At 37.3% G+C, this 14,034-nt stretch overlaps 1 protein-coding gene across 11 annotated transcripts in view; it reads left to right on the top strand.

Moving 5' to 3' along the window:
* The window catches only part of TTLL7 (tubulin tyrosine ligase like 7), a 138,810-nt gene extending 130,086 nt beyond the window's left edge, over positions 1–8,724 (top strand). For 10 of the 11 annotated variants that reach the window (XM_025183193.2, XM_006120299.4, XM_025183191.2 and 7 more), the window contains 2 exons: positions 2,859–3,032; positions 7,956–8,724. In XM_025183193.2, the coding sequence (XP_025038978.2) occupies positions 2,859–3,032; positions 7,956–8,073 (292 nt within the window). In that variant the 3' untranslated portion in view covers positions 8,074–8,724. Of the gene's footprint in view, positions 1–2,858; positions 3,033–5,793; positions 5,857–7,955 lie in introns of all 11 variants that reach the window. The other variant, XM_025183194.2, reaches the window with a different exon arrangement.
* Positions 8,725–14,034: the final 5,310 nt, after the last annotated feature.

Below are 14,034 nucleotides of genomic sequence, written 5' to 3'. Positions count from 1 at the left end.
CCTAGGAATTACCAGCTTAGGAATTGTCTACAGTGTAATGGACATATGCAAGCATTTGAAGAAAAGTCACCTTGTAACTATTGTTCTAAAAGACATGTGATGTATGTCCATTTACAGAACACATCCTCATGCCTCACTGCTTCGGAGCCTGCTATAAACTTCCAGTGCAAAGTAAGCTTGCTTTGAAGCTTGAGGAACTTATCTGAAGGTGGTGCTTTAAGGAAAACTCTGTGGCACTATTGCATGGGACAGAGCATGCACCTACAGTTTAATGGTCATGGGCCAGTGTAATAGAAAAGGGCTATATGCCACCAATCTTAATTTACTTCTTTTATGTAGCCACTTAGAGATATAAGGACTTTGATTTCATGCCCCGAATAGTTTCTGGACTTTTGATTCGATATTCCCTTAATTTTTAGTGTTCCATGGCATTAGTTAGCCTTGTTTTAAGCAAAATGTATGTAGTTTTGAACCTCTTGCTTTTAATATTCTGTTTTGGAAGCTTCCATTTGTGACATTTTTTATGTTCAGAAATCAAACATTTTTTTCCACAAAAATGTCTTTTGTTCAAAACTTGATCAGCTATCCTTTTAAGCTGATTCAGGAATGCAGCTCTTGAGCCTTCTGAACAATTTAGTGAGGAGCAGGACTGTTGATATAGCAACCTTTCACACAGTACAGTGCCTTTGTCAGTGAGAAATTGAGCTAAACTCTTTGACAAAATTCCTCTTCCTTGCTAAAGGAATTATTGCGTTGTCAAACAGCCTTTCTTAAACAAAAACAAACAAACAAAAATCACATCTAAACCTAATACATGCAAACACTATGTGGTGTCTGTTGAGGTTGCTTTACATGTTAAATCTAATGTAAAACCTACAAAGCAAGAAAATAGAAATGTATGGCTATCAGCAGTATATATCTTCTGTTTTTTCCATCCAGAAGTGTACTTTGCCATTAGCCCAGTCACCATACACCAAAGAGAACATGCCAGAACTTAAACTCTTCCCAGCAGCATGTGTGCAGTTTTACATAACTGAATAGTAGAGACACTAGGGGGTGGGAAGTTGAATGCGTTTGTGGTAAAGGTGAGCAGAATTTGGAGAAGAGAATGCATCCCTAAGACAGAGTTAAAGTTGTGGGTGCATTCTCTGTGTTTATGGTGGTTGGCCTATTCGTAAAGAGTATGTCTCTGAGTGAAGAAGAGGGAATATTTATTGTTAGTAGTCTTAAATCTTCATTCCCTTGCTGTTTAGATTTTGTCTTAGGTGTAGAATAACTTTAACAGATGTGCAAAAGCACTTGTGTATTAATATATAGTACCTAAATAGTACAATCTAGATGCAGTCAATTAACTAATGGTAAATGTAATTTAATAGCCTGCAAAAATCAAAAGGAGTACTTGAAAAGTGGTAGTACCAATTACTGTAGATTAAAATCACATTTAAAAAATGTCTCTCACATTATTTAGAATATTGTACACTTCAGCATGGCATTCCCTTGTTGTCTTCCTGTATCCTCTTTCCATGGTGAAGTTCCATACTTAAAATCAAATTAGATATACACAGAACTACCTCAGATTTTACTTGTCACATTTTCTGTTTATGCACTGATATAACATCAGCCCCAAATTCTCATTAAGCCAAAGTAGACATCCTGGTTTTTTTTTTACTCTTAATCATAATAAAATCCTGGCTCCACTGAAGTTTTTGGAGGAAAAAACCCTATCACTGACAACAGTGAAGGCAAGACTTCACTCTGGATGCTTAGAAGGTGGAGGAAAGATGCAAGGCATCCTTCCCCTCACTGAATGAAATGATTGCTTAATTTAAAAAAATGAAACCCAAGCTTTCCAGTTATCATACAGGCCTTCATTTTTTGTACAGAGAAAAAGGTTTCAAGTACAAATTTTGCCTTTGAACACCCATATGGCTTTCTGTATTCATATCTGAATACTGGACCAAAAGTAAGTTTTGAATAAACACAAATTCTGAGTAAGCACTCCTCCTTACTATGAAAATGCACCTAGTTAGACTAGCATAGTAACCTCAACATTTTGTGCACTGAAAAGGTCACAGGACTAAACCTTTTTTGGAAAAAAAATGTTAATGGAAACAGAAGTACCATGTGTGGTTATTTCAGAGGGAAAAATTTACCAGACATACTCTGAAAGTTTTAATTATACTTCTCTGAATTGATAAAGACCAATCTCACTCACCCAGTTAGAATAATGTGCTAATGTTTAAATGATCTAGACAGAGAAATTCCCTTCTCATGACTTTTTGAATAGTTCTGGTAGAGAAATGAAATATGAAATGCTTCCATTTATCTGTTTTTTAAAATTTTGAAACAGAGCACAGTATTTTGAACATTTATATTTGAATTTCATATGTACCATTTGTTACTCTCTTCAGGCTTAATATCATGGACTCCAGATTATCACTAGATAGCATGATGATATTTTCATTTATTAATTATTTTGGCATCACATCACCTGCTATCAAGATAGTAGTTGTTAAAAAGAAATCAATATTTTGTGTGTCTCATGATGTAGAACACCATTTAAAATTATATGGCAGTAAATCTTTTTGCTAAACCTAAACAGTGGTCCCATAAATGTTTTAGGGGAGATACTGAAGGAAAAATAGGTTATGAGCATTTTGAAATAGGAAAATAAATTCATAATTTGTATTTTTTATTCCCATCTGTCAGAATTTGAGTTAAGTAGCATAGGCCTTTCCTGTAAACAGGCAAGGTCACACTTTATTTCTCCACTGCTAAATCTGATGTGCAGGAGTAAAGCTTTAAGATTGCCATTTGTAACAGAAAACATGAGGTCATGTCTGTTTCCATGCCAACAGAAGTTCTTGGGAGACCATATTCAGTAAAAGGACAGAGGTGGTGACTCCTGAACAACTCCAGTGTTGTCAACGAATAGTACTGCTTTGTAAACACTGCCTGCTAGTGGCTTACAAATATTCAGCAGATTCAAGAGGATCTCTTACTGGAGTTGGCCCTGACTGGGATAATACAAGGTATATACTTTCATATTTCTAAAGTAACTATGAGACAAATATTGTAATGTATGATCAGATTTTAAATGTGTATACTTCCTTCTCATAGACTTTAAGGTCAGAAGGGACCATTATGATCATCTAGTCTGACCCCCTGCACAGTGCAGGCCACAGAATCTCACCCACACCCTCCTAGAATAATCCTCTCACCTATATCTCAGATATTGAAGCCTTCAAATACTTTGAAGACCCCAAGATGCAGAGAACCCTCCAGCTGTGATCTGTACCCCATGCTACAGAGGAAGGCGAAAAACCTCCAGGGCCTCTGCCAATCTACCCTGGAGGAAAATTCCTTTCCGACCCCAAATATGGCGATCAGCTGAACCCTGAGCATGTGGGCAAGACTCACCAGCCAGACACCCAGAAAGTTCTCTATAGTAACTCCTATCATCCCTCCATTGACCTATTTACCACTCATAATGAATGGTCAGTTAGTTACCAAGATCATGTTATCTCATCAAACCATCCCCTTCATAAACCCATCTAGTTTAATCTTGAAGCCAGATAGATCTTTTGCCCCCACTAGTTCCCTTGGAAGGCCGTTCCAGAACCTCACTCCTCTAATGGTTAGAAACCTTCGTCTAATCTCAAGTCTAAACTTCCTACTAGCCAGCTTATATCCATTTTGTTCTTGTGTCCACGTTGGTATTAAGCTTAAGTAATTCCTCTCCCTCCCTGGTATTTATCCCTCTAATATATTTAAAGAGTGCAATCATGTCCCCCCACAGTCTTCTTTTGGTTAAGGTAAACAAGCCAAGCTCCTTGAGTCTCCTTTCATAAGACAGGTTTTCCATTCCTCGGATCATCCTAGTGGCCCTTTGTACTTGTTCCAGTTTGAATTCATCCTTCTTAAACATGGGAGACCAGAACTGCACACAGTATTCCAAATGGGGTCTCACCAATGCCTTGTATAATGGCACTAACACCTCCTTATCCCTACTGGAAATACCTCGCCAAATACATCCCAAGACCGTATTAGCCTTTTTCACAGCCTTGTCACAATGGCGACTTATAGTCATCCTATAATCAACCAGGACTCCGAGGTCCTTCTCCTCCTCCATTACTTCCAACTGATGTGTCCTCAGCTTATAACTAAAATTCTTGTTGTTAATCCCTAAATGCATAACCTTACACTTCTCACTATTAAATTTCATCCTATTGCTATCACTCCAATTTACAAGGTCATCCAGATCTTCCTGTATGATATCCCGATCCTTTTCTGAATTGGCAATACCTCCCAACTTTGTGTCATCCGCAGATTTTATCAGGACACTTCCACTTTTGGTGCCAAGGTCAGCGATTAAAAAGATTAAATAAAATAGGCCAGTGGTCTCAATCTGTGGCTCATGGGCTGCTTATGGCCCAATCGGCTATGGCCCATGTGACATCCTCTGGGCCAAATGTGTATATATATTGTGTGGGGAACAGCCTACATAACACAGATAGAGCTGCATATGCTGCCCAAAATGGTAAATAGGTGGAGAACACACTGCTCTAGGCCTATGAAAAAGCAAAAGAACTAGTTCACTATGCAACATAAAGGACAAGCATTTTCTTCCAGTCCCACTTCTTGTCATGTGATAGTAAATGCAACAGGAATGATCCTTCCTCAGTTAAGAGGAGGCATACCATACTCATTTTATTTAAAATTTAATTATTAAAAGTTTTGTTTGCTAATTGCCCAGTAGCCAGGGTAAGAGAGGCATTCTGTACTTCACTAAATTGAATCTTTCCCTGTTCCTTTTCTCAAATTCTTCAGAGTAATTGATTCCTGGTTTGCATTCTTAGACGTGCCCTAACATATATTATTCTGCTGACTTTGCAACCACTGTGGGATCCCACAGGAGCATAGCTCCGAGCCATCGTCAGGTAAGTGCCATCTGACTTACTGTGTTGCACAGTTTTGCAAAGTTGACTTCTAGAAACAATAGGCACAAGTACTTTTGTTGTTTTATCTCCTAAAGGGTACACAAATTTTGTTGAAAACTTGCAAAACAGCACAATATAGTAAAAATATTTTGGCACTTGCTTGATTCTTCACAGGCTGGGTCAGTTCTTCAGCTGAGTTATAACATTGTTAGCATGCTGTTTATGAGGCTATTTCTACACTACAACAGAAAGTTCAACTTAAACTTCACGTAGCTGGAGTTGATGTACCTTAAGTTGAGCTATAGCAGGATGATACTCTCCCATCACCTTCTCTTACTCTTCTCTTCCAGGGTAGAGTAACATGGTCAATAGGAGGGTGATCTGGGGTCAATTTGGCAGGTCTTCACTAGACCTGCTAACACGACCACCTGTGGATTGATATCAGACTATGGATTCGTGCTGTAATGTAGAGGTAGCCTTATTGAAACATCACTAGAAGTGGGGGCCAGTGGTCTGTGACTTAACTCCTGAAATGCAAAATTAAAGGTAAATTTCAGATTATCCTAGCAAGTTGGATCATTCAGTACATAAACCTACAAATGGTTTGTTCATTTCAAAAGTGGTGCAGGTCTCTCCAAGGGCAGTGTTGATTCCTTTAAAAAAGATATAACATTTAGAATACCCTGTAGAAAATAAAATAAATGCATATCAGCTACAATACAGCAACTTTTACTTTTATCTCTATATATATTATCAGTTAAACCTACTGTATGACTTAATTGCTTAAGCAATGTGTCTTTAACTAGTTATTTGATATATTAAACTTTCTGCTGTTGTCATATGAATGTTTCAGGGGCTCTAACATAATTTAATACCAGCTGGAAACAGAAGTTGATTGGTCACAGAAAAAGTAGAGGTAATTTAGCCACAGAATGAACCATATGCAATATTCATAAAAAAAGTGATCTTATATAATAGTGGCAAAATCATTTAGAGTGATAAAGGCAAAAAAGATAAAAACTGAAGTAATTCTTACTTCCATTATTAATACTAGAGTTTTTTTCAGCCAAAACCTAGTTGTAATCATTCAGATTAGTCACATGACTCTAGCACATTGCATCGTTAACAAACCTGCTTTGTCCCCTTTTTGTGACTCTATGGAAGTCCAATGGAAGTTTAGTCATGGACTTCAAATGTGAGCAGAATCTAGCCCTCTTTTAGATAAGTGCATATCAGCTACAAGACAACTTTTACTTTTATATTTGTAGCAACATAGCTGTCAGGATAACTTCTATTAAAAGCTACAACCATTTGTAGTCTGCATTTATCTAAAAAATATTCCATTTATATTATGGTTACACTAACCATTCTGTCCTGTCTTAAAGACGGGGCTTCCCATTCTCTTTATGGGAAAGAATCCTTCTATATCAGCTGAATTTGTTTATATTTGTCCTAATATGCAGAAGAAAACTGAAGTTATTTCCCTTAAGAGTAACCACGTTTCACCTGGGTTTGTATTTTTAAGCTATCAGGGAAATTATATGAAAGAATTTTCACCGCTAATAATCTTTGTGTTGACTATTACTGTGATATAGTATAAGTAAGACTCTGTAAATTGTAGCATATGGGCAGGGAGTGATTTAACGCTAGTTTTGGCATGCAGTAGGCTTATTTTTTTCATAACTATGTAAAGTTTCATTTATATAGCTCTGTTGGGCTTTCTTGAGAAGGGAACTATTTTTAGGTTGTATTTATGTACACTTTTTTACTAGCTTGGTCAGATACATCTCCAATTGCAATTGGCTGCTTCTACATTTTTGATATTTTACACATTACCTTATGTCTCATTCCCAGTGATACTGTTCCTGATGGAAAACAAGTCATTATTTTAACTTTGCAGCATAGGGCAAAGCTCAAAAATTGTTAAACATATTTCAAAAATATTCACTGTTCAATTCAGTGGTCCCAGAACCGTATCCGAAATTAGTGGGAATACCAAGGCTAAATGCTCAATTGTGCTTCCTTCACAATGCTTTAAAATAAAAGTAAATATGCTGTGAAAATACAGTCAGACTTCTTTTCCAGCCAGGATACTCAAATCTCATAATGCAAACTTGATGGCATACATTAGTGCCAATGTGATATACACCATCAAGTGCCAGCAGTGCTCCTCTGCCATATATATTGGCCAGACAAAACAGATATTCAAAATAGTAACACCTTAACATTTCTAACTTGCCCGGGCAGTCATTAATGGATCTAAAAGTGACTATACTATTACAAAGCAATTTAAAAAAAACAGTTGGAGAGAGAAGCTGTGGAACTTGCCTTTATTTGCAAATTTGACATCTTTAGTTAAGGTTTGAATGAAGACCTGAACTGGATAGACTGCTACATTTAACACTCTAATGACATCAAAAGCTATGTACCAAGCACTTACAGCCCACTCTATTAGCCTCATTTGGCAGACCCTCTAATTGACAAGTTCACCAAGTTTCAACTCTAATTGAAATTTTCTCCCTTCTTTCCCTCCCCATCCTCTTTTTTTCTGCTATTTATTTGTACCTCTATATCCCTTGCTCCATTCAGCAGAAAAAGTGGGTTGTGCCCCCAAAAGCTCATGATACTATCTATATTTTTTTGTTAGTCTCGAAGGTGATGCAGGACCATTCATTTTTGTTTTGTGTTGCTGCTGCTGCTGCTGCTGTTTTTAATAAAGGATTGGCTATTGCAAGCATTTAACATCTTTACCATTAAGAAATCAGTGGCAAAAATGTTTGACCCAAAGTAGGCTGCACTTTTGCTATGGTTGTCTAGGGGTTGTAATAATAATACATATTTATTTATTAAACCATTTTCTTTGTCTGAGACAAAGGCCTGCCATTTAGCACTCTGTTATTGTATATAAAGTCTCACATACCAAGATTATAATCTGAGACACACAAATAACTAACTCCTTTGCCCCTGAATGCTACCTCTTCAGTTAACTTCCATTTTTTTATAACTCATTTTTAGGTATTTACTGCCAGGACCTTCACAGTTCATCATGAAAACATCCTCCAACTTTATTTGCACTTCATCTGGAATGCCTCGCTCTAACATTTTGTTTACACCCAGGTATAGCCACTTGTGAAATGAAGAGAAGGGTGCCATGCTTGTTAAATGTTTTTTTTTCCCATTTAAATTTGTGAGGGAGCTAAATATAAGCACTGTTATATATTTGCTATATACATACAATAAAATTTAGCAGAAATCCGACTGTAAAAGCATAATCTTTCTGGAAACCTAATAAAACGTGTTAAGTTGTTTACACAAATATGTTAATGTCTAGATCTTGCTAGGTTTATAAGTAATTCCTTCCTACTAGAATGTTATTTTTGCTGCAATATGTAAAATGGAATTAGGCTTGGAGATCCTATTACAGTGTTAAATTTAGGTACAATATCTTTTAACTTGAAATATATTTATTGTAAATCAGACTGTTTATTCTCTCATAGGTGATAAAAAGCTTGTTGTAGAAAAGTAAGAGTCATTAAATATAAGTAGTCTTGATTATTTCTATAACACATTTTAAAATATTGTAAAAGCAAGATCTAATATTCAGACATGTTGTATTTCTCTTATGAAATTACAAAGCATGTGTAGTAATGTTGTTTTTCAGTACAGACCCAAAGTATCTTTTAGTCTAAATGAAGATAATCCAGAGGGCAAATATTCAAAAATACCAGTTCTGGCAAATAGCTTCTAGTTGGATCCTTGTAAATAAAACAGAAGGCGACAGTTATTGTCAGATCTCCCTTCATCTTCCTTGTGTCTTGTGCCTTTCAATTTCATTTAGAATCAAGCAGTAATCTACAACTCACAAAAGAGCCATGAACATTTGCTGCTGCACAAGTGATGAAGCAAACATTTTTCAGAATTGCTGCAGTGCCAAACTATCCTCTCTCAACCTTAAAATAGTGTGGCTTGGTTTGGTTTTCACTGTAGGGAGCATTATAAGTTGTAGAATGTGTACTCTCATGGACAATATTTTTTAGATTTGATGAAACCCAAAGAAAATGGTTGAAGATACAATTAATTTGATTTCTGTTACTCGGAATCAGCTTTGTGGAATGCAGATCTGGCTGAGAGACCTAATAAGGAATTTGATACACTCATGAGCCAGATCCTGAAGGTAGAGTTAATCTGAAGCATGGTCTAGAAACATAATTTTAAAGAGTTTTTAGTATCCATGTTTCTTCCATAAATTCCTATACATCAGAGGTCCCCAACTATGGGTGTGCTCCCCTAAGATGAGATGCCAAAAAACCTTTGGGACAGGGACTGAATGGCAGTCTGGGCCACCCAGCGCTGCCCCTCCCCAGCCTCACCCCCAGCTGTGGCACAGGCTCCCAGCCCTGCATCTGATCCTGTCCTCAGCTCCCAGGCCCGCCCCATCCCAGCTTCAGCTCTTGGCTATAGCTCCAACTCTGACCCAAATACCACTCCCAGCTGCAGCCTGAGCCTCTGCCTCCTTACCCCTGTCTGTGTCCCCTCCCTCAGCTGTGGCCCAACTCCTGGCTCTGGCTCCTCAGAAGTTTGGGGGCCACTGCTATACACGTACCTGCTAAGAAGTCGTTTTAAAAGTGAATCCTGTTTATAACTAGTTAACTGCCTTGTTCCTGTTTGGTGTCAAAGGCCTGTTCACTCACTGATGAAAGTGGTCTTACCATTTTTTTGTAGTTATTTTCCAGCGTCAGTGTAATAAATAGGGTATAGCCTAATGACCCTTGTGCCAGAGTGATGCATGCCTTTTCCTACTCACAACATTAATATTTCTCTGGGGTGAATTTTAGAAACCTTGGCCATAGCTTACCAAATAGAGAATATGGGTGCCTATGTTTTTGCCTGTCCAAGTTCTGTACCATTTGTAACAGCATGACTGTTCCCTAGATTGGTTTTTAAAAATGTATTATGCTTTTAAAATTTGACTCCAAGGCTGATCAGATACAGGCAGTCTGCTAGTCTGACAGAATCAATTCCTCTTGCATGTTAGTGCTGGTTTACTCACACATCATGCTCCCATCAGTCCACTTCATGTATCACTGTGGGCCATACAGTGGTGACAGCTGATAATGCAAATTACAGGTGAGATTTAACAAAATCTGTAAATCCTGCTCTCTAGGGAGTACTAACCCACAGTGGTTTCCACAGTATTCTGCTTATGGCCATGGGGGAAATTTGAATCAATGTCCAAAGGTGCTGAGAAAAGGGACTGGGGAAGTCTTGTGGTAGATTTTTTTAAAAATAGGACATTAAGTACAGATATGCAAAGTAGGTATAACTAGATAAATCAAGGATGTGTGGGATGTACACAAATGTAACAAGTGATTGGTTTAGGTTTTCAAAAATGGTTTTAGTTTCTAGTTGATGTTTTACCAGTATTCTTATTTCTGATGAGCCATGCTGAAGTGATATTAATAGTTATTAAATTAATATTTTTAAAGAATGTAATAATCCTAAATACTTTTAATCTCTTCCACATGTGTGGGCTGTTTACTCTGCAGTTATCATTGGGCTCTGTATTGTAGTATAAACCAGCTCACCAGCCAATGCATCAAATAAAGCTCCCAACAGCAGCAAATATTTCATTTTCTGTCTTCCAGGATAGTCTTAGTAGTCAAAACTAAAACAGTCTAACTTAAACAAGTAAACTACATCATGCTGGTTAGCTCATTTCAAAGGATCACAACTGTGTATCTAAATTGTATTAGAGACTTGGGGTGCCTTTACACTGCACCGTTATTTTGAAGTAACTAGCCTTGTTCCAAAATAACAATGCGAGCATCTACACAGCAATCCCATTATTTTCAAATAATATTGAAATAATGGGTGGCTTGTTCCAATTTCTGTAAACCTCATTTCATGAGGAATAACTAACTACCCCTTTGAAATAGCTATTTCGAAATAGCTGCAGTGTGAACGCTCCAGGGCCATTCTAAGTAATAGCTCCTCACCAGGGCCATTTCTAAGTAATTTCTCCCCAGTGGTTCCTGAAGCTCTAACTTCAGATAGCACATCCACATTAGAGGAGCCTGGTTGGACTAATTTTGAGGCTTCCCTGTAGTGTGGATGCTCTGTTTCGAAGTAAGCTATTTCAGAATATATCTTCCGGAATAGTTTATTCTGAAATAAGTGTGCAGTGTAGACGGACCCTTACACCAAAAGAGGAGGGACATGGTTGTAACTGTACTTGAGATAGACCATATATGTACAACAAATGACTAAAACAAGACTAGTTGAATATAACTTCTGAGTCATCAAGAAGAAAATGCCAAATGATATAAAAATAAGATTCTGCATAGCTTTAGCATATGAATTCTATATATTTTAAATTAATACAATGTTGCCAACCTATAGAATGAACTTCCACTACTGTCCTTAGGGAGACTTGGGAAGAAAACCATTGGAGGCAGGGAAAACTGCGTTAGCCGGGATTTATTTTGACCAGTGTTGCAATTCTGAAAAGATAATGGACAGCAGCAACCCACATTCTCCTTCTTCAAGTAAAAGTGCTCATTTTGCTCAGACCACTCTATAAGAGGGTTTGCAGGATATGATACACTAATCACCACAAATAAACTGCAAGATTCATTTTTTTGAATGTCCTGGAGACAGTAACCTTGCTGAAACAATAAATCCTTTGTTGAGGGGCAGGCTAAGCCTCTTGCTTTAGTAATTTTACAATATTGAAAAACTGCTGTTATTTAGACAAAATATTACATTTTACATGAGACTTTTGATGATCATTAAATCATTAAAGACAGGTGCATTTCCCAGCAGCCCTGATTATTTTTGCTTTGTCCTTAGGCAGCTGGGACTGTCGATTTTTGGTCTTGTAAGAGAACAGATGTTTGAAAACTCTGAAGCTATCTGCTTATTCTTTCTCTCTCATTCCTGTCTACCCCTTTCTCCCCCCAATCCTTAGTTTACCAGAAAACAGACACAATCTGTAGGTATCTAGAGGCTTCTAGCTGTCAGATACATGGGGGCTGACTTTGCACATCCATTCAGCCCTCATTCTAGACCACTACAGTTACATGTGTTCTTCTGCATATTTGGAGAATTGTTCCTGGAAATAGCTTCCAAATATTGAAGCTAATTTAGAAACTGGTTTGCTGTCTCAGACTGTGTACTACTTTAAAAATGACTACACTTTAAAGCAGGATTGACACCTCTACAATCACACTGAGAAATACCAATTACTAAAACTTTAAAAGATTTCACACTTTATTTGTGATGACAGGCAATTCTTACCTTGTGAACATTTAGCCTGATGATACTTGCTCTTACAGCCTTTACTGGGAGAAAATTCCCATTGAAGTCTGTAGGTGTTTTGTCTCTATGAATTGCAGAATTGGCTTCCAGGAGTGAACAAAATGGGTGCTGTTTTCCTTAATGGAAAAACTACTGGTGCAAATATGTTAATAGTTTGAGTGTTCTAAATAAAGCACTAGGCCCAATAATTTTTCCGCCTAAAGAAAGTTCAATATAAAACTGCTGTTGCAATTCTTTGTGTAACAAGCTCAGGAGTCCAAATACAAAGGCAGAAAATTGTATAAGGAACTATATTTTAAAGCATTACTTTGCCTAGGTAATGTAATCAGAATCTAATAATACCCACTTGGTGGAATTTGGCCTTCAGGGAAATGTTCTGTTTGGAAATGAATTTATTTTCTTCATTATAGAAAAATCATTCTGTGCTATGCCAGTTGCTTTCTGTGTAAGAAAACGTGCTGCTAAAATCTGACGAATAACTCAGACAAAATGATTACTTAGTCAGGACAAGGGCTTCTAGGATAAATGTTTGTTTTTGAATGTTAACAAAGATGGAGTTTGTTTTATCTCTTTCCATGTTTTCTAAATGCAAGGATTGAATGGTATTGGAGTTACAAGACATCTAAGGCTATGTCTACACAGGGAAGCTGTTTTTGGGATACCTCTGCGTCTTAAGAGCAAGCCCATTATATCGAAATATAACAGGCTTGCTATTCCAATGTCCCTGTAAATCTCATTGCATGAGGAGTAAGAGATGTTTTGGAATAGCACCTTATTTTGAAATTTGACACTGTGTAGCTGAAGTGCTGGGAGCCATGTTCCCAGAGCTGTCAGCTCATCCCTTGCGGAAGTGGTTTACATATAGTGCCGGGAAATCTCTCTCCCAGCGCTCGTGCTGTGACCACACTTTCAGTTTAAAGTGCTACCATGGCTGCACTTTAAACTTTTAAGTGTAGCCAAAGCCTAAGAGGTGCTGAGTTCCTACAATGCTAATTGTTGCCAATGGAAGTTACAAGTACTCAGCATCTCCACAAAGGTAGCTTATGAGCTCAGTGGTAATTCTGCCACTTTTGTCAGTGGGAGCAGAAACCGCTGTAAATTGTAAGGATGTATGGCTAGAACTCTTTTTTTCCCCCTTCACTGTTCCTACATTCACAATAAAAGACAACATTGTGTGTTGAAGAGAAACCGAGAAATATTTTAGTCAGTACTGCTAATGTTTGTATGACTATTTATTAAAACTTTCTAATAGAACATTCTGAGAATATCAGGGTCTGTTACATGGGTACAAATACTGTGATTATTAGACAATATTCAGATTAATGCAAAGGCACCAAACTGGGAAGGGTTGCTATGATTTTAGAAGACAGGTTTAGAATTCAAAATAACCTTGCCAAGTTAGAGATTTGGTGTGAAATCAACAAAATAAAATTCAGTAAAGACAAGTGCAAAATATGTCACTTAGGAAATTAAAATCAGGTGTACAACTACAAGATAGGGAATAACTCCCTAGGTTGTTGTACTTCTGAAAGGATCTGGGGATGATAGTGGATCACAAACTGAATTGTGCAAAAGGGTAATATTCTGTGAATATGCTTAGTCTTGAGCAAAGGAGATCGAGGAGGGACCTGATAAGTCTTCAGATGTATTAAGGGGTGTTATACAGAGGATAATGATTAATTGTTCTCCATATCCCAAGAAAGAAGGACAAGAAGCAATAAGTAAAGAAGTAGTCTGCAGCAAGGGAGATATAGGTGAGATTATTAAGAAAAAATGT

Source organism: Pelodiscus sinensis, chromosome 9, assembly GCF_049634645.1.
Source record: "Pelodiscus sinensis isolate JC-2024 chromosome 9, ASM4963464v1, whole genome shotgun sequence".
Taxonomy (NCBI): Eukaryota; Metazoa; Chordata; order Testudines; family Trionychidae; genus Pelodiscus; species Pelodiscus sinensis.
Note: the sequence above shows the minus strand (reverse complement) of the source record. Positions and strands in the feature narration are given on the sequence as shown.